General features: G+C 40.2%; 1 protein-coding gene across 3 annotated transcripts in view; it reads left to right on the forward strand.

The window, feature by feature from the left end:
• The first annotated feature begins 3044 nt into the window (after positions 1-3044).
• acaca (acetyl-CoA carboxylase alpha) overlaps positions 3045-21602 on the forward strand; it is a 47273-nt gene continuing 28715 nt past the window's right edge. For all 3 annotated transcript variants that reach the window (XM_072674345.1, XM_072674343.1, XM_072674344.1), the window contains exons 1-27: positions 3045-3251; positions 5752-6001; positions 10205-10337; positions 10514-10652; positions 11520-11629; positions 11768-11849; positions 11946-12044; positions 12390-12496; positions 12611-12721; positions 12895-13104; positions 13435-13605; positions 14379-14540; positions 14770-14933; positions 15485-15635; positions 15928-16031; positions 16274-16501; positions 16680-16830; positions 16921-17055; positions 17207-17353; positions 17490-17678; positions 18128-18228; positions 18321-18409; positions 18583-18707; positions 18893-19006; positions 19563-19676; positions 20057-20146; positions 21004-21122. In XM_072674345.1, the coding sequence (XP_072530446.1) occupies positions 5781-6001; positions 10205-10337; positions 10514-10652; positions 11520-11629; positions 11768-11849; positions 11946-12044; positions 12390-12496; positions 12611-12721; positions 12895-13104; positions 13435-13605; positions 14379-14540; positions 14770-14933; positions 15485-15635; positions 15928-16031; positions 16274-16501; positions 16680-16830; positions 16921-17055; positions 17207-17353; positions 17490-17678; positions 18128-18228; positions 18321-18409; positions 18583-18707; positions 18893-19006; positions 19563-19676; positions 20057-20146; positions 21004-21122 (3566 nt within the window). In that variant the 5' untranslated portion in view covers positions 3045-3251; positions 5752-5780. The remainder of the gene's footprint in view (positions 3252-5751; positions 6002-10204; positions 10338-10513; positions 10653-11519; positions 11630-11767; positions 11850-11945; positions 12045-12389; positions 12497-12610; positions 12722-12894; positions 13105-13434; positions 13606-14378; positions 14541-14769; positions 14934-15484; positions 15636-15927; positions 16032-16273; positions 16502-16679; positions 16831-16920; positions 17056-17206; positions 17354-17489; positions 17679-18127; positions 18229-18320; positions 18410-18582; positions 18708-18892; positions 19007-19562; positions 19677-20056; positions 20147-21003; positions 21123-21602) is intronic.

Consider the following 21602-nt stretch of genomic DNA (forward strand, 5'->3'; position numbering starts at 1 on the left):
CTGCCAGCGCATTGTGTCATTTACAACTTATTCAGGAATGTATGTTTTGAAATCTAATAAAAATGTGTTCCAATGTTTTGATGCAGTATTTAATGTTGCTCACCTTTAATTGGTGCAGCTTGCCGATGCGTCTAAGACTTTAAGTATGGCCCAGCAAGTGCAATACACGTATAGTACAATACAGTCCTGTTATTATTTCTGCTTATCTCATTCTTCCTCTGCTCTCAGCTGTTCCACTACAGGCGTGTTGAGTCATGTAGTAAGGAAGAGAGATGTCGTTGATCGTGTGTGTAACACCTGTGGCCAGAGCAAGTCCAGGTTACTGAGGCTCCACCAGCTTTTCAGGTTCTTTCAAAGAGTATGTTTTGTGGTGCTTCTTTAGGATCTCTCTCTCTGTATCCTTAATATGGTCTGAGCTATATTAATATGGTCTGAGTTTCCTAAAGTATTGTAGTATTGATATTAAGTGGCTGCAAGTGTTCAACATGATGCTCTATGGTGTAGCAATGATGTCTGTGCTAAGAGGCTTTTGTGATGAAAATCTGCTGTTTGATCTCCTGGCTGTTTTATCTGCGGAACAGGTGATGTCTGGCTGATTTCTAACCTTTGAACATGAATTTGAAACTGATGTTGCACAAATACAGACTGATATTTCATGACACTCAATCAAACTGTTTGCTCAATAGTTGGATCTGACCCTGATGTCTACATGGCAGGTTAGGGTGGACTCAGGACAAAGCTCATTTAAAGAGCAATTTATATACATATTATATATATATATATATATATATATATATATATATATATATATATATATATATATATATATTTAAAATATGTATATAAATTGCTCTTTAAATGAGCTTTGTCCTGAGTCCATCAGGGTCAGATCCAGTAGACATCAGTAAAATACTGAAAATACCTGTCCCTTCTTTCAACACCCCTCAGTACAACAGCTCTCTTGGTATTTGAGTAGCACTTACTGCAGGACACATATTCTCCAATATAAGTCTCCAAGACTCTACTCTTCTTGTAGTCTGTATTTTTCGCTCTTCTTTGTAGAGGGCCTCTATATTCTTGGTTTGTCTCGCATGCACAGCCTGTTTAAGGTCTATTCACACATTTCCCATTATGTTTAGGTCAGGGCACTGTAAGGGCCATTCCAGAAGCTTCCGTTTGTGTCTAATCAGGTAGTCAATGGTGGTTTTGAAGTATATGTTTGATCTTTACCATGTTTTAGAAGCCATGTTCACTTTCCAGATTCAGCCCTTCCACAGATGACTGGACATTTGCTGGTATTTTGTACAATCCATTTTCCCATCCCTGCAATCTTGTCAGTGCCACTGGCAGCAAAACAACCCCACAGCATAACGGAGCCACCCTCATGCTTCACAGTTAGCAAGGTGTTCTTCTTATGAAATGCAATTTTTCTATCAGTCCACAAAAAGTTAGGACGATTCTAAGGGCCTGTGACTGACATAGTCCCTTAAGAGTGCATAAATTGAATATAATGGTAGAACTGAGTCATGAGGCCAACTATTACATCTTTTCATGAGGTCCAAAATCCCTGGCAGAGCCCCTGTCCACAGCTATCATTTCCAGAGCGCATCGGGACATTGTGTAACATATGTTTAAGGTTTTGTGACAAAGCCACAATTAAGGTTTCCTGGTCATTGCTCTTTCATTGAGATTGTATTTGTGCAGGCAATGCTGCACAGTAGAATGGCGCACCACCAGCTTGATGCAGCTAAAACTTCATGCAGGTCATATGAAGGTTTAGAAACTACAAGCTGAAAACACTTCACTATCTGATTGACTCCTGCCTGGTTGCCACCAATTCAATTGTTTTTTTGTTTTTTTTACAGTTTTATACAGTTACTTAGAGCAGTCCATGTTTTTGATGAATGTAAGTACAAAGTTTAAAGAGTAAGAGAATTCAGCTGACAGCTGACTGATTCAGCAGATTCAGCTGACAGTTCCTAGTTACAGCAGCTGACATGCCAAAGGCCTGATTTGCTAATCAGAGTCTGAGACCTTGTCAGAAGAAGCCTTTGCAACACTTGTGGTGCCCAACCTGTTGTACAGGCCACACGGATGATTTTGATTTTTTATGTTCTGAAAGATTGGGTGACTGTGCATTAGGATATGTTGAAAACATTGTATTGTGTGTTTGGGTAACTACAGAGGCTGTCTTAATTACTTTTAAAATAAAAGATAACAACACAACAAGGTGTTATTTGACCATGGATGCCCCGATGTTTGGTGTAGTGAACCCAGTTCATGACAATTTGTAACTGTGTTTTTAAGACTGAATTTAAATTACCTCTGATTGTGTCTCATTTAAAGAGTATTCTGGACTGAAACACCCTCTGTAATGTCAACATAAATGGACAGGGCTAAACAGCTGTAAAATAACTATATACAGTTATTATATATAAATAGAAAAAAATACATTTTATATATTTATTTTATATTTTGTACCATAAACCTTGAATAAAAATTGTGGACTGTTTCCAACCAGTCCAGATAAACCTGTTATTCCAAAGTACACCCTTGTGGGACAAGAATTGATAAATAACATTTTTAGGAAACCTGCACCACTTAGGGTCGCGATAATATTAGGATTATTTTTGAAAGGTGATATTCAAAAATTAATTAATTAATTACATTAAATTAATCTTTGGTGGATCTGCCTTTTACCTTCACATTATGACAACAGTAATAGCAAGAGTTTTATTTCAAGTCATTAATCGACGAGTGCATTTATACACATTTTTGGTACAAAGTTTCATAAATGGATTGTAAAGAAACACATGCAAAACATACGGTAGGATGTGGGCTCTTAACCCGCACAATGCACCTTTAATGTTCGCTCGGATCAGGCCATACTGGAGACGAGCACGTGGACACGGGCGACTCCTCCATTCATTGGTCACACCTTCCTTCGTCATTTGCATAGCTGAGCCCGCCCGTACGCCCGCGGCGTGAGATCTGATTGGCTCCTTCGTGCGGCGTGAGTTGCTGAGCGGCCAAGGTCAGAGGTAGATGGCCAAAAGTAACCCCCCTTCTCGTTCGGCATCACACCACCGTGATGTTGCTGTCAAAGAGGCCGCAGAGTGCACTCATCAGCCGGCTATGAAAGACTAGACTAGCCGGAGGACGAGATAATGCTCGGAGAGAATTAACGAAATAGAAAATATACATCCTTTGGAATCAGCGCATCAGAATAGCTTGCCGACTTTTTTTGCACGGTAAGTAGACAAGGGTCGCGTTCCAATATGTGCACTTGTTTCCTAAGTAGGACACTTGTCCAGTGCGGTTGGTACGATGTACATACTTGTTTTCTAGACATGGTGCTTAGCTAAGACAGTCATACTGGTCACCTATTGCATACAGTGTGCTAAACATAAGTTGTTCTCTTGCTAGTGCGTGGAAATAGGGCAGAGTACACGAGTCGCGGCCGGAGCGCACCGCACTAGCTAGGTAGCCTAAGTAGAGCACAAAGATGCTTATTGGAACGTACCAAGCGTATTACCGGTGTTAGCATGCTAGTCGCACCGTAGTCCTGCGGCAGTATGTAACTGACAAACGTCACTAAAAATGAAAAGATTACTGATATCGAGTGTCCAACTCACATGGGCTTTATTTCAGTGTAGTGGACCCTCGGAAGCAGAGTAGTTGTTAGTTGTTACTGACCATGAAAGCTAGCTAACATGTTTATGTGCTCCATCAGGACTTAGAGACGTCATTAGCTTGATAGCCTTCTAAGCTGCGAAGCGTTTAAGCGTTTTTTGCGCTAATTAAATAAACTAGTGCTACTACTTATTGTATCGCCATCGTCAAATCAGAGCTAGCTAGTCTTAATAGCTGGTAGTAACGTGTTAGCGCTACATTCACTCTAGCTAGCCTGAGACACGCGCTTCTGTTTTCCTGGTGTGTGTGTGTGTGTGTGGACTAGTTTGTCAGGTTGAGCAGGCTAGTTTTAAGGTGTGCCCGGTGCAGTTTCTATGCACAGTGAGTTATTGAGGGATATTGTTATCGATCAGTAAGCAGACGGTTCTCATGCAAGTGCAGCCCATTCACTGGAGACGCAGAGAGGGTCCTGAACTGTCACCCCATCAGTCCTGATGAAGCCTCGCGGTGCTGAGGGGGGTCCCTCGCTCTGTGGTGCGGGTAGCGTAGCCTGAAACAACACTGAGGTAGTTAAAAGTGTTGTTAATTTACCTGGGAATTCCTAAAAGTAAAGTAAAATCGACTTTTAAATAAAGAAAATACGTTGTTTGGGATTGTTATCTGGTAAAAAGTAAGAGGAGTAAGCAAAGTACTCAAACCTCAAAAAACAGCAGAAAAGAATAAAGTTAAACAGTTAACTTTGACCGAGAACAATGAAGGATACTTTGTAAATTAAGTAGGGGTCAAAATATGAATGTACAAACCCATCAAAATTATGCTTCAGTATCTAGCTATAGCTAGTGCTAAAAGGTAAAGGTAAGGTGCACGTATTTGTCACTGTACAGTGTGGACTGTACAGCGAAATGTGTCCTCCGCATTTAACCCATCTGGTAGTGAACACACACTCACACACACACATGTGTTAGGGGCAGTGAGTACACACACACACCCAGAGCGGTGGGCAGCCAACTCCAGCGCCCGGGGAGCAGAGAGGGTAAAGGGCCTTGCTCAAGGACCCAACAGTGGCAGCTTGCCGAGCCCGGGAATCGAACCCACAACCCTGTTATCGATATCCCGGCGCTCTAACCGCTGAGCCACCACTGCCACACGCTAACGTGCCTGCCTAGATTACTAGCTACTACCCACCTCAGCAGTAAAGTGTGGTGTAAGTTGGTTTTAATATTGACTGTTGCTTTTCGTCTTTTTTGTCATTTATTTTATTTTCATTTACTTTTTTTTATTACTTCTTCAGCGTAAAGTCACATACTTTATAGAAATAGAAAAGGGCTATAGAAATAAAAAAGAACTAATTCGCTGACTACTTACTACAGTACCTTAAAGGGGAATTTCACTTTTTGTATGGGATAAAAATAATAAAATACATATAAAAAATTAATTCACTAGTTAAAATGTAAACATAGTTATTCAGAGTGTGTTTGGTGCCAAATGGTTCACTGTATAAAAATGTACCAACTCATATTTCTGTACAGATGTGGTGGTGGTAGGTGGGACTAGGGGTCACAATATCTACAATGCAAATATAGCTTTTTTTTTTTAACAACACATCTTCATGCCAGTTTAATATGTAATGCTGGTAATGGTAAAAAGTGTTTTTTAGGGACTATTATGCCTTATTACACCCTCCATGTAGCTACCCCTCCACCCTGCATGTGTTTTAGAGCATATAGTGTTGACCTATTGTGAAACCATGTCTCAGGCACTGGGCCATGTATTCATCACCATGTCATGTAATGGCTCTTTGTGAGGCAGCTTTTAGAGGCGTTCAGCTCTTCAGACGTTCGATTCCGTTCACCACCTCTGTGAGTTGCTCTACAACATAGCATTTCATGTCAGTCCACTCTGAATGACTTTGTTTCCACCTAAAATGTTAAGTTGAGCAAATTATAAAAAATTCTAAAAGAAATAATTAAAAATAAAAAGAATAGTTAGAATTCCCTTTTAAAGCAATAGCTGAATGAATCAGTATGTAAATAAAATGCACAACTTAATGTTAAACTCTGCGAATTAGTATAAAGTATAACATGTGGAAAACTCTCTCCCTTTCACTCTCACTCCCAGTGTTTGGAGCCTGCCAGTGTCGTCCGGCCATGGCAGAGCAGGAGCCGCCCGTAGACAAGCCTCCGGCCGGTCTGGCCTCTCACTTCACCATCGGCTCTGTGTCGGAGGATAACTCGGAGGACGAGACTCTGAGCAAGGTGGGGCTGCCCCCGGAGGAGAAAGAGCGCTCCCTCTCGCCGTCCTCCATCAGCTCAGACAGCACTTACGAGATGGGCTTCGAAAGCCTCGATGGACCATTGCACAACATGAGGTCAGGACTGGGTTTAGATCTTTGTGTAATTTTGTGGCATGTTGCACAATAGGGGTTAGATTCACAAATAAATCAGAATAAGAATTTTAAATGCATTTCAGGATTGCTGTTAAAATGACTTGGGGTGGGTTCAAGTATTATGGGGCACAGTGGTCAAAGTTACACTCATAGCCTTATAGATATATGTAAATCTTATATCTATATATAGTTCTACACACATGAAGAACTTATAGGGGGACATAGGGGGTCATAAGTTACAGTTGTGGTTTTGTTGGGTCCATTTGTTTCTTAATTAAATCAGCTACTTATTAGTGTGCAGTTATCAGTATTATCAATAGAGACAAGACTATTCAATTAAAATGAAATCTTTATAAATGTTTATGATTTTGGATTTGTGGTTGTCTTGTGGTTGTGCAATGTCTATTAATTGGGGATCACGGCACATTTTCCTTCTGTGCTGTGATGTATTGTGAGATGTATTTCAAAAAGAATAACTTTTTTATGCAGCTGAGGATCATCTTAGGTGATAATGTTATGAAAATTTTTACACATTTACTTTATGACATGAACTCACAAGATGATGAATGTTAACATTGCTTTCAGGTAGACGTTATAGGTTTCATATATTAGATAAAAACTGAATTTCCCACATTTTGGTTTTGTAAATAAACTGTTTAAGTGAAATGTGAACTTTGTTACAGTTTCACAAGGGCCAAAATATATCCACATATTTGGCCTATCACTGCTTGGCTTCACCATTCAGATTGCTTTTACACTAGCAGGCAACAAAATGACAAGCGCCCAGTCATTTCTATGGGTGTACACACTTTGTAGCCATGATTTAGTGGCAAGCAGCAAGTGCAAGTGAGCGTCAAGCGACAAATCGAGTTGAGATTTGCTCAACCTATGCAAATCAATTATGACCCGGTGAAGCAACATTCAAAACAATTGGCTCCAACAAATTCTCCTGGGGTCCTCAGCTTCTGCTCCCTGAATATTTTTTTCTCCCGGCATTGTCTTATATTCTTAACAATATGGTGCTAAACATGGAAGAGAGGCCCATAATTATGTAATTATCATTATATCATATAATTTTGAATGTAGTTATTAAAACACATATTTAATAAAAATTTTTGACTTTTTTTTTTTGTTTTGTTTTTTGAAAACTGGACCTCGTACACACCCACATTGGATAACACAAGCTTTCCTCAAACACACTCTACAAGACACAAACTTGGGGCATCATAAGGGCCATAATAGCACAAAAACAAAAACATCATGTTTAAATCTAAGAAATAAAGATTGTTTGGAAAATGGTAGTCTAGCCCATTCTAAGTGAAATGCTTGAATAAAAACAGCTCATTACGTTGTTTTTTCCAGTTTGTAAAGAAATGGTATTAGATAACATCAGGCATTATAAATGCCGGACAGTGTATATGTCTGTGAGGAAATCTAGAGGCATTAATGTAAAATGGAGGCTAGTGGGTTCATGGAGGTGAAGTCTCCCTCACTGGCCCCCTCTCTGGTTCACTAGTGTGTGTGAAAAGGTTTGGCTCAGTGTTTCTGCCCTCTGCCAGACAGGGCTTTTCTGTATGAGCAGGATTGCTGCTGCTGCTGCTGCTGCTGCAGCGGCGCATTGCCCTTCTCCCATTGACTAACATTCATCAGTGCTGAATGCAGTACAGCAAAAGAAGACAGTGTGTCAGTACAAAGAACAGACACAGTGGATTTATTGTGTATTCTTCATGCTCTAGTCTATAAGTTTTTGGACAGTGATGCAATGTTTGTAATTATGCCTCTCTATGCCACCTCAGTGAAGTGTGGAACTACAAGTTCAATTCCAGGGGTTTAACAAAAATATGGCATTAACCGTTTAGGAATTACAGCCATTCATTCACAGACGGAAACGTAGTTACAGAATTAAAGTCTACATTTTAGTCACATCCTGAATACACTGGAATTCAGCCTCCACATTTAACCCATGTACATTTTACCTTAGTAAAGGTCATAGATTAGCTAGATTTCTAGATTTCTAGATTTCTTTTCAGTACTGTATAGAACCCGTATGGGACTAGCAAATGGTGCTGAAACTGCCATTGAGGGACAATAGGACCCTCCCTCTGCCGCGCTGCGTTCTCATTGGTCGGGAGGAGGAGCCACTTTTTGAGCCGTTTTCATTTTTTCAAAAAGCATGATTGCGTGCATAGTAGGGGAGGCATGTGCCAGTGGGGCTGGCGATGATGTAACGACGCAGTGTCAGGCCATACGGATTTCAGCCAAACACACACATGCACTCGGGCCTCCCCTCTGGCTCACATTCCTGGAGGACGGGAAAGATTTTGGTCTTTTCACACCCTGTCTCCACTTGCCCCTCCTTTCTACACACGTGGTGCAGGCTTCTTAACCACACTAGAAGGTGCTTTCCCGAAAACAGCACTTTAGGGGTAGTAATCAGAGGCATAGTCTGGAAACATTGCAACAAGCCAGTCTTTGCTACTCCGGCAACCAGAGCACTGGACCAGCAGCCGTGCCGCAATGCCACGTTCATTATTAAGTGAAATACAGGCAACAGGCTCCTGTATTGTCTGCAGTTGTGCTCAATGTTCTATTTTCTGTAATAATAAAGTGATTTAGAGGTGACCAATGTGTATTATTTTGGTACAGTTAGTTCAAATTCATAATAAGCATTAGATCTTTTTTGTATACAGAATACTGTCTAAACACTTCATTTCATTTCAAAGTGTCTAATCTCTAAAACTCTGTTCAAGTGGATGCATTGCATCATGATTGTAAGTCATTGCAGTGAAAGTTTTTTTCTACGACAGCTGTGAAAAATGATCTGTAAATTGTTTCCAGCTCACATTATTTCTGAAACATTTGGCCAAAAGCAGAGCAAGTTAATCCCATAATCAGGATTGGCTGCAGCCGACTGAGTGGGTAGTTGCTGCAGTCATGCCGTTGTTTAAACAAGAATTACACAGAGAATTCCATCAAATGTCTATGGTTTAAATCACACAAGCTTTACAACACAACAATTTAGTGTTCAATTTTTGTTTTTGTATAATGTTAGAGTGAAAATAGGAAAAAAGCACCAGTGAAAAGGTTGGCCACCACAGGAGATTCATGCTCTTGCATTACTTTTACATAGATCTCAGATTAGCTTGGTAGCCATCTTCTCAGTTTGTAATGTAATTAGGAAATGACTGTTAGCAATTAACTGGAACAGTGGAGGCCTGAAAGACCAAGCTTTATACACACACACACACACACACACACACACACATGCTTTACACATATAATATACATCTATTCTATTTTCTATAATGAAAACATCTAAAAAAATTATTATCTAAAAATATAAATATATATATATTGTTCATTTTATAGCATGCAGAAAAGTCCCCCTGTTGTGCTACAACTTTTGCTAAGATTGTATGTTAGCATTGCGCCAATAGCATACCTGTATCATCACGCACTTCAATCCACATCAGTTCATTTGAGTTGTTAAGTAATCACAAATAGACTTGCTTTGGTGGTTTCTGTCATCAGTATAAGACTGTGCATAAAAGTATGTTTTATGTCTGTGTGTATGTCATTTTCTTTTCTTTTTTTTTTTTTTCTTCATTTTTATAGATAACAGTACTTGTTACCTTATAACACAGTGCAGTTTGAGGCAGCTGTGTAATGATTAAGGTGTCCAATTTGTGCTATGCTATGTTGTTTATTGCTTTATGGTTCCCATGAAGTTGGTTTAAGGATACAGACTATAGCTTACTCACTGGTTTCCTGTCTCAGAGCTGCACATTGAGCAGCAATGTTGGACAGGAGTCATTAAACACCTCTATATAGCACTTTGTATTGATGATCGAATTCTCCTGCGGGAGTACAGTAAATTAATGCTACAGTAAATTAATCTTCAGTCTATGGAAAAAAAAAACCCTGTTTAGTGTGACCCAACCATGATGGAGGTTGCCTTGTCATCTGAAGTCCCTAGTGGACTGTTCACCATTGTGTTTTGGACCAGTGTGGCCCTGTAGTTATCTGGCATGGAGAATTCACATCTGAGCCACTAGACAGGGAAAACTATGCAAAAATAATAGCTAAACTGATCATATTGACAATGGCTCATTTTAAAATAATGTACACTCGTATCATGTCATACCCAGTCTTACAAAAAATTACTTTGAATCTCTCTTCTTTAAGGCCCAGTATGTCAGGCTTGCACTTGGTGAAGCAGGGCCGAGATCGCAGGCGCATAGACTTGCAGAGAGACTTTACAGTGGCCTCCCCTGCTGAGTTTGTCACCCGCTTTGGAGGAAACAAAGTCATTGAGAAGGTATGTTTTACAACCATATCATGGACACAACTTCCCCCTGTACCAAAAAACAGTCAATCATCCAGCGCATGTTTGTTGTCTGACTTTTGCCTATTTAATTTTGGACCTAAAATACTAGGTACAAAATTATATAGCTATAGCTATAGATGTAAAACCTATATATTGGGATATTCTAGGTGCTCATTGCCAACAATGGCATCGCTGCAGTCAAGTGTATGCGCTCTATCCGGCGCTGGGCTTATGAGATGTTCCGAAACGAGCGGGCCATCCGCTTTGTCGTCATGGTCACCCCCGAGGACCTGAAGGCCAATGCTGGTAAGCAAACAATATAACTAATGATAGAGGAGAAAATATTGTGGCATTCATAAATCAGGCATATAACCCCCTGCAAACTGTGACAAAGGTAGACCAGGACATGGTGAAACCAGAAGCATTTCAGCTTACAGTTGAGAACTGCCACGATTGGCCTAATTAATAGAGAATGGGGTTCTGCTCGTTGAGGTGGAAGCTTGAGAAATGCCTTTAAGGATGAATAGACATAGTCTTTTTTGACCTCTCATCATTTAAACTGCATTAAATTTAATTGCAAAGACAGGTTGTGGTCACTAGTATAATACAAAAAAACGTTACATTTTACATTGTTTCAAAACGCCTTTCGCATTGTGCACACGGTTCATATAAAGAGATAAATAGGCAAACGAAAAGAGGAGTGAGAGCAAACTGGATAGGATGGATATTGGAATTGGTAAAAAGAGAAGTGTTTAAGAGCAATATATGTTTATGTGTGGATATTACATTGTATATGTATTTTACATATTGTATACATGCATTCAGCAGTTGGTATTACACTGAATAGCAGTGGTAGTAGGTAGAGATTATTTCTCAGTGATTATTACTAAACGTAGCAGCAATATTTTAACTCCACAGTATATAATTAACATGGAGATGTTCTAACCATGAAAGTTTTGAAACAGTAGCCAGTACAAAAAATAAAATCTGCATCAAAATATTAATGCACATTACAGAAGTTAATCATTTTCTTTATCTTATCTCTTAATTGTTTAAAGTTAAAAAGTTAAAAGTGATTTTTGTATTATTTTAAATATATACAATATTACAGCATATGTTGAATACAGATTATTGCCTTTCAATTGTAAATTATTCGAATTGTGATGTCCACAGAGTACATCAAAATGGCTGATCACTATGTACCTGTTCCTGGAGGAACCAATAATAACAACTATGCCAACGTGGAGCTCATTTTGGACATTGCCAAGCGCATTCCAGTTCAGGTACCTACTCATACGTTACACATATGTATAATGGCACGTTAACAGTAATCTGTGAAATACTTCCAATGGTATTCCTACCGAAGGAGTGAGTAACAAGGCATCTATTCATCCAAATATCTCTTCAATCCACTGCTACAGGCTGTGTGGGCTGGTTGGGGTCATGCATCGGAGAACCCCAAACTTCCTGAGCTGCTGCATAAGAATGGCATCGCCTTCATGGGTTCGGCTCCAATACTTTTCCACATGTAGATTGGATTATTATTAGCCTGTTATGTTGCTGCTAATACTTTGTTTCCTGACTTTGCTCATTTCTCAGGTCCTCCTAGCCAGGCGATGTGGGCTCTAGGAGACAAGATTGCATCTTCTATTGTGGCGCAAACTGCTGGCATCCCCACTCTGCCGTGGAGCGGATCAGGTCTGACTGCCAATGCACATTTACATGCAAAAAGCAAATGCCAGGACACATACTAGGGCGAGGGCAATAAAAGGAATGAAATATACCTGGTAAACTAGCTTAAGTGCTAAAAAAGATACTGATGTGAATCCAATGTCAGGAATGCTTGTCTTGTCATATGCCTTGCAGTAAATTAAAACACATTAGTGCATTAATAAGGATATGTGATATTATTTAGACCCTGAAAATTTACATGAATACACTGACCTTAATTAGCCCTTAATTAAGTGTAAGACCATCACACAAAATGCAAGGAGTAGATAATGACAAGTAGTGTATATTCTGTATGTTTGTGTACCCCTACAGGGCTAACTGTTGAGTGGTCAGAAAACGACAAGAAGAAGCGGATCATCAATGTTCCACACGATCTCTACGAACAGGGCTGTATAAATGATGCGGAGGCAGGTCTAAAGGTAACAAACATTCTCCCAATCAGCGAACGCTGCACTTTTATTTCACACCTTTGTGGTGTTTTGCTATTAGCCATTAGCTGCTAGCATATCTCACCACTTTGCTCTTCCTGCCAGGCTGCAGAAACTGTGGGCTATCCCGTGATGGTCAAGGCCTCAGAAGGCGGAGGCGGAAAGGGCATCCGCAAGGTCAACAGCGCAGATGACTTCCACAACCTTTTCAGACAGGTCAGTGGGCATCTGTATTACAGATGTAATTGCAGTGCATTACTACGAAACACTGCAGAACAGCGTTAGTGAGAAATGGCAGCACCACAGTCAGAAAGTCAGTGTTTGTATAACTGCAGCTGTAGTAAAACTCATTGTACACCTTGTGTTCCGGACTTACTGTCACATCCCAGGTGCAAACGGAGGTCCCTGGCTCCCCCATATTCGTCATGCGCCTAGCTAAGCATGCACGCCACTTGGAGGTGCAGATACTGGCTGATCAGTACGGCAACGCCATCTCTCTGTTCGGCAGAGACTGCTCCGTCCAGCGACGACACCAGAAAATCATAGAAGAGGCCCCTGCCACCATCGCCACCTCTGATGTGTTTGAGAATATGGAGAGGGTATATGGCCAAAGTTCTTATATTGATAATTTTCATTACATTACATATTTCATAAGACATTTTTATCACTTAGAACTACATGACAGATCATTTTTATTTATTTGACAGATTAAAATGTTATTTTTTGTGTGTGGGGGAGGGTGTCAAGTAGTATTAGCATTATTACCCAGCAACTTATTTGAACATATATATTTACATCTTATTTTTATAATAAGCGTCATTAAAATTTGTGTAATGAATTGCAGCCTGTGATATAATTATAATGTGTGTTTGTCTGTGTCTGTGTATGACTGTATGTCCATATACCCCTTATTTGTGTTTTTCTCTCAGTGTGCGGTGAAGCTGGCTAAGATGGTGGGTTATGTGAGCGCAGGCACAGTGGAATATCTGTATAGTCAGGACGGCAGTTTCTACTTCCTAGAACTGAACCCACGTCTGCAGGTGGAACACCCCTGTACGGAGATGGTGGCTGACGTCAACCTTCCCGCTGCCCAGCTGCAGGTGTGTGTGTGTGTGTGTGTGTTTAAAGGTGCATTTGAAAAGCGGGTGTTTAATTTTCCCTAGATAAGATTCAATTTATTGTATGTAAGGTGTGTCTGTGTGTTTGTGTTTTAACTTGAAATGTGAAGCATGTCAGCAGTTCCTCTCTTCCAAAGCCACCAAAGCGGGAGCTTTCCCTTTACATTTATACATGCTGTATAGTGCTGGATGTAGGTCACGCGGGCTGCTGTTGAGGACAGTGGGCTAGAGGGCCAGTGTGCTAGGGGGGAGGGTAGCTGTTTTTACTAAAAACACTAGAGACATAGAGAATGTAATGATTGCGTAATATAGCGGTGAATAAAGGGGAAAAGGCATAAGAGGAGAAACCCACTTATGCCTATCACGTTATCAACCTAGCATACAATATATGAACATGGCCGCATTTATTTTTGCTCACCTCAGTATTGCCTATTCGTTTACTTGTGTGTATTTTAACCAATTGTGCTGTTCTCTCATTGGCTCTCAGTCAGAGGCAGGCAGAGATGTATATTATAATATAATTATAATATAGAATTATTTTCTGTATCTGACTGTGAACCAGTGTAACAACTGGAGTATTGGAGTATTATGATCAGATTAATCTGAGATTATGCAAGATTCGATGATCTTGGTCTTACACGGCTGGTAGGAGTCCTGTTTACTCTGCTTTTTTGATACATATTTGCTCCATCAGGTCAGATATATTAATTTATTTATTTTTATCTAAAGCCTGTGTGACTGTTTGTGTCTTTCAGATTGCCATGGGCATCCCTCTGCACCGCATCAAGGACATCCGTATGCTGTATGGCATGCAGCCATGGGGAGACTCCGCCATTGACTTTGAGGGGCTCTCTACCACCCCCTCTCCACGAGGACATGTTATTGCAGCCCGTATTACTAGTGAAAACCCAGATGAGGTATAGGAGAGATATGTACTCGTAAATTCATCACTAAACAGACAGTATTTGTACGGTTTCTACAAATATTTTTTTGAACATGTATTGCATGAGAAAACAGCTGGATGTGTAGAATTGACTAAAGAGTGGATAGTTGTGAAAATGTGTGTGTGTGTGTGTGTGTGTGTGTGTGTGTTTAATCTAATGTTTAATCTTTAATCTATCTATACTCTGTTGTCTTCTGTACCAGGGTTTTAAGCCCAGCTCGGGGACGGTGCAGGAGCTGAATTTCCGCAGTAACAAAAACGTGTGGGGCTACTTCAGTGTGGCAGCTGCAGGCGGGCTGCACGAGTTTGCGGACTCTCAGTTCGGACACTGCTTCTCGTGGGGTGAGAACCGCGAAGAGGCTATTTCGTGAGTACACACACAACTTCCAGCAGCACAAAGCTTCATCTGTTAAACAATTTTATTTAGGATGGATTTCTTTAAGCTGTAGGCATGTAACAAGACAAAGGATAGAAATGCACCGATATGCTTTTCTTCCAACATTGATATTGATCCCTGACAGTTTAGTTTCTTTAGTTAGACTGCTTATACTTAAGTTACTTACTTTCCTAACTTCTCAGTAACTACTTTTAAAACTGGGTAGATACATTTTAATATATTTTAGGCATTTTTGTTTTGGATAGGGCAGTGCAGAGAAATTCTCTACTGCGGAGAACACAAATACACAGAGTGTTTAAGTTAAACTATCTGCACTGATCAGTATCAGTATCAGTATAGGTGCAACAATAACAAGCAGTCATATAGTATGAAAATGTATCTCTTATAAACATTTTTTATTTACTTAGCATAATCATTTTCTCGACGTGAGCAATGTGGGTCTGTTCATAAGACTTAATATAAATATAAAAATATTGTTAACTTTTACAAAGAGAGTGATAAACAGAGTGATTTGTTTGCAGGAACATGGTGGTGGCTCTAAAAGAGCTGTCTATCAGAGGGGACTTCAGGACCACAGTGGAGTATCTAATCAAACTGTTGGAGACTGAGAGCTTTCAGCACAACAGCATCGACACTGGCTGGCTGGACAGACTCATCTCTGAGAAGATGCAGGTGCAGATGTTACCATAGCACGGCTCTTTCACAAATAAAATTTTACATGATCTTACTTCTACAGATTCATGGAGAGTTGTTTAGATTAGTTTTGAATAGATGTTGAACAGTTTTGTATCATTTCAGTTTGATTTTATTTTTATTTGTAATTATTTCTTATGTTATGGCACAGACAGTACAGTGTGTAGTAGGTCACACCATATATAATATAGTACAATACTGTATACTCCATGTGCAGTATAATCGGACTATTAGTAATAATTCTCTCTCTCTCTCGCGCTCTTTCTTTAAGGCGGAGAGGCCAGACACTATTTTGGGGATAGTGAGTGGAGCTCTGCACGTAGCAGACATGAACTTCAGGAACAGTGTGTCTAACTTCTTGCATTCTCTAGAGAGGTAATCTTCTGATACCACCTTTACGACTGGTCGTCAGTTATTCTTTCTTTCTGTCCATCTTTTCATCCCTAACTTTCAGTCTTTCCTTCCTTGGTTCCATACTTCTTTTTTTTTGCCTCCTTCTTTTTTGTATGCCTTCCGTCTTTTCTTCCGTCTTCTTCTTTCCCTCCTTAACTTTTGTCTTTCTTTCTTCTTTCTTTCTATCTTTTTCTTAATCTATTTCTTTCTTTATCCTTTTTCAGGGGTCAGGTGTTACCTGCCAACACTCTGCTAAACACTGTGGATGTAGAGTTGATCTATGAGGGCACAAAGTACGTTCTGAAAGTAACCCGTCAGTCTCCCACCTCTTACGTGGTCATCATGAACCACTCCTCGGTAGAAGTGGACGTCCACAGGCTAAGTGATGGCGGCCTGCTCCTGTCTTATGATGGCAGCAGCTACACCACTTACATGAAGGAGGAGGTGGACAGGTATAACCCTTGTTACCACATTAGCCCTCAAAACCGACCAGAGAGAAATTAATTAGGATAAACAATTGATACCATTACATACAATAGATACGTACATGCATGCAGTAAAGTGGGACCAAAGGCAGTCTCAAAGAGGGATTTTCTGTGAGGTTTTTACCTGTGCATCTTGTGTTTATAGGTACCGTATCACCATCGGTAATAAGACATGCGTTTTTGAGAAGGAGAACGACCCATCCCTGCTGCGCTCTCCATCTGCTGGAAAACTCATCCAGTACACTGTTGAGGATGGAGGACATGTGTTTGCAGGACAGTGTTATGCTGAAATTGAGGTTTGTCTGCATGGCATATTGCTGAATACAGGCATCTTCTTTTTTCCATTGTAACAGTATTGGCAGTGATTGTATGTGTGTGTATTGCAGGTGATGAAGATGGTGATGACGCTGACTGCAGTTGAGTCTGGCTGCATCCATTATGTAAAGAGAGCAGGAGCGGTGCTGGAGCCAGGCTGTGTCATTGCTAAACTACAGCTAGATGACCCTAGCAGAGTCCAGCAGGTAGGCATATTTATTTATTTATTTATTTATTTATTTATGTATTTATATTTTAACAAGTTTATGAAGACTGTCTACAAAATCTCTGTAGTTTGGGAATTGGCTATAACAAACATCAGTTACAGCTGACTGTATGTATATGTGTGTGCTCCAGGCGGAGTTACACACAGGAGCTTTGCCAAGTGTCCAGGCCGTGGCTCTTAGAGGAGAGAAACTGCACAGAGTCTTCCACAACACCCTGGATCACCTGGTCCACATCATGAATGGCTTCTGCTTGCCGGAGCCCTTCTTCAGCTCTAAAGTAAGATACTCTGTCCTAGTACAGACTGGCAATGCAATGACCTTATCATATACTTATGCTGGCCATAACAGGGCTTTTATTTACTGGGAAAAAAATAAAATATATTATCAATAAAATATGTTGTGTCTTCTCTCAGCTGAAAGAGTGGGTGGAGCGTCTGATGAAGACTTTGCGGGACCCCTCTCTGCCCCTGCTGGAGTTGCAGGACATCATGACCAGTGTTTCTGGCCGAATCCCTCCTGCTGTAGAGAAGGCAATTAAGAAAGAGATGGCTCAGTACGCCAGTAACATCACCTCTGTGCTCTGCCAGTTCCCCAGCCAACAGGTACACGATCATTTACTGAATATAATTTATTCTTCACTTAGGGTGAATGTTGTAAAGCCATTTCTCAACCACAAGAGGGTGTTGTGTGCACATCTTTGTTAACCATGGCGAAATCTCTTTACTGAAATGGACCAATGAGTTCAGTTTGTTCTTTTCTTTCATGAATTTGACTTCAGACTGATCTGTCTAATGATCATCCTATTTTCCTGTCTACCCTGTAAAAATGCTTTGTCTGTTCAATCTAAAAAAAAAAATCTTAAATTAAAAATAAAGCTTTGTGTTTTCTAAGCAGTTTTATCAGTTTTCATAGTAAAAGTACATAAATACATAGAATTGTAAGCAGCATTTTTACCTTTACCTGAAGATGCATTGTTTATTTAGTTTATTTGTTTATTTTATTACAGTGATTCAGTGATTGATATGCTCTTGTTCCCTCTGTTTATTGTAAGATTGCTAACATTCTGGACAGTCACGCTGCTACACTGAACAGGAAGTCGGAACGAGAGGTCTTTTTCATGAACACCCAGAGCATTGTACAGCTTGTCCAGAAGTCAGTACACCTCTATATACTGTGTTAAATACATTTGTATTAAATATATTCACTATTCACTATATTAACTCCTGCGTATCTCATCTCCTAAGGTATCGCAGTGGCATCCGGGGCCATATGAGAGCAGTGGTAATGGACTTGTTGAGGCAGTACTTGAAGGTGGAAGTGCAGTTTCAGCATGGTGAGACTTCAGTCCTCACGCAACCAGCTTTTTTTTCTCTCATTGTTATTATGCTTATATATATGTGTGTGTGTGTGTGTGTGTGTGTGTGTAAAAAATGTGTGTGGGCATTTTCTGTACTGTTAGCTCTGTTTGATTTCTGTTTGTGTATGTCTGTGTCTGCACTTCCTCAGGACACTATGACAAGTGTGTATTTGCACTACGTGAGGAGAACAAAGGGGACATGGCCACCGTGCTCAACTATATCTTCTCCCACGCTCAGGTCACTAAGAAGAATTCTCTGGTCACCATGCTGATTGTGAGTACACACGTTTAACCTTATTCATGCAGGTATTTCGAGAAAAAGTGGACACTTCATATTTCTGACTGCAAACTCCAAAAAACAACATTGTCTGTAGTTAAATTTATCATGTTGTTTATTCTCTCTCTCTCTCTCTCTCTCTCTCTCTCTCTCTCTTTTTCTCTTTTTCTTTCTCTCTTCAGGATCAGCTGTGTGGAAGAGACCCTACACTGACAGATGAGCTCATGGCCATCCTTACTGAGCTCACACAGCTCAGCAAAACTACCAATGCCAAAGTGGCGCTGCGTGCCCGTCAGGTGTGCCTGCACAAACACACTCGACCAGTTTCTGTTGTTTACGCCCGCCTTACACTGGATATGTTGCGCTACTTTATGCAGCATCAAAAAATGATTAACACATTAAAACATGTTTTTAAATAAGGGCGAGTTCCAGCACCGTTGAGTTTCTCCAAACGCCACAGCATGCCAGAATGACATTACAAGTGTTAAATTAACCCCTAAAAAAGACAAAAAGTCATAGTAGATGACATTACTTGAAATCTACGTCTTGAAGTCTTAAAAGTCTGCCACACACATGAAACGAAGGGTATAAAGCTTTCTGACTTATAGAGTAAAACTGCTGCATTTTTGAGCTCATTTAAAGGTTATGTATTCCAGATGGTTAGCTAGTAAATGGAACTTCACCCACTAAGCATTAAGATCTGTAAGATACTCTCCTCTACTCGGCAAATTTCAATGCATTAATATTAAATTAGATTTAACAGGATTTCACTTGCTAAGATGGTGTTTCTTGTAGTGTAAGGCTTGTGTGCTACTGTGGATTTTGCTTATCCCTGACCTTCGCTCTTTTCAGGTGCTGATCGCATCTCACCTGCCTTCATATGAGCTGCGGCACAACCAAGTAGAGTCTATCTTCCTCTCAGCCATCGATATGTATGGACACCAGTTCTGCATTGAGAACCTACAGGTGAGTTTAAAGCAGTGGTGTCCATTTATGGTCATAGAGGGCTAGTGTTCACCTCTTTCTCTGTTTTAACACACAAACTAAACTAGCGAAATAACTGCTGAATTGAATCTGGTGTATTTGAGGAGGAGGAGAAACTGTCTATTTGTCTTGCATAAATGTCCTCTCTGGATCTAAAGCTTTCAGCCAAGTGGATTTAGGTCTATGCAGAAGTGCCACCTGCTGGCCATTCTTAGAACTTGCAAGCCATGGCAACAGAATTTTAAAAGTCACAGCCTTTAATTAAGGACTTTGTATAAGTCATTCATTAATTCTGTGCGCAGATATTTGAGGCTTGATTAATGAAATGTGAAAAATAGTCCTCCTGTTATATTTCTATCCAGAAACTGATTCTGTCGGAGACCTCCATCTTTGACGTGCTGCCCAATTTCTTCTACCACAGTAATCAGGTGGTGAGAATGGCTGCTCTAGAGGTAAGAGAAGACCTGTTTATTCAATGTATATCCGAAATTATTATATAGTATATTGTGTATTCAGACCGCAACTAATTATTATTTTCATATACAATTATTAAGTCCATTGTGATTTTGATTATCCAGTCAATCGGGAAAAGAAAAAGCGCAACTGTTGATTTTATATATACAGACTTGTTGTATTTTAATTATTAGTATGTCGTTCACATTATTCATGTTGTTTTATTACGTTTGTTTTGGGAAGAAGGGTGTCTGCTGAGGGAGAGCTGATCTGGTCCATCTATAAAATACATTGCAAGTGGCAATTATTGGGGTCCAAGTACTCTGCTCATCATTAGTAGAGCACAAATGGTAGTCATTTGTTTTGCTTTATTTATAATTTTTATATTTGTTGAAGTCAATAACCAAAAGAATTCCGCAGAAACTAAGGCCAAGGCCATGAAAAAAAGTGTCATTGCTTACTGTGTCACTGTCTTCATCAAGCTAGCCGACAGTATGCTACTCTTCCTTCGCAGTGCGTCACACACACAAACACACATACTAACAAACTGGATGCGCTATCTCACACGTACACAAGGAGAGAGGTCAAGAGTTTAAATGTAGCCTACCACAGAATACATTTGTTTTATTAGATAAGAAATATTTGGTGATTGTCTATAAAAATTGACCAATAATTTATTAGCAACTGTGCTGTACCAGGTGAGCGCAGGTTTTCTGACATTCCATGATGTTAAAATAAAAGATAGTAGTGTTGAGTCCCTGTACTGTGCCCTGTACTGTGCTCCCGTCCATCTGTATTTTTAATTTGTAATGGAGAGAGCCTGCATCTGAAGGAGTTAAACCCTCTCTTTGACCAGGTGTACGTTCGGAGAGCCTACATTGCGTACGAGCTCAACAGTGTTCAGCACAGGCAGCTGAAGGACAACACATGCATCGTGGAGTTCCAGTTCATGCTGCCCACCTCACATCCCAACAGGTGCCCCAAGACCATTCTTCCTTCCCAAAGCTCGACTCATATCCCACCTTACCTTACCTCACCTCACCTCATTCCACCCACCTCACCATTGGCACCATGGAAGAAGATTTTAAGTAACAGGGAGGGCAGGAATCTCCTCCATTAACCGCTCATTCTTACGATCTGTGCAGTATCTATTCAATTCATACACTGTATTCTTCCCATCACTCTGCTTCATATTTAGTTCAAATTTTACAGTTTTACAGTGGTGTTTCAGAGTGGTGTTTAATTCCATTCTAAAGTCTAAAGTCTCTTTCAGAAATACTTCAGACTAGTGTTGCACTTTGCTTCAGGACTTTGATGCAACTTTAATGCAACTCTGATTGGCTGCTTATCCATGTCCCTTCCATGCCTTTCTTCTGTCAAGCACAGCTTCTTCAAGGAATAGTTCAGCGAAAAATCAGCTTCATCTTCCAAGACATGTTTTCCTACACGTCAGTT

Source organism: Salminus brasiliensis, chromosome 1 (assembly GCF_030463535.1).
Source record: "Salminus brasiliensis chromosome 1, fSalBra1.hap2, whole genome shotgun sequence".
NCBI classification, from domain to species: Eukaryota; Metazoa; Chordata; class Actinopteri; order Characiformes; family Bryconidae; genus Salminus; species Salminus brasiliensis.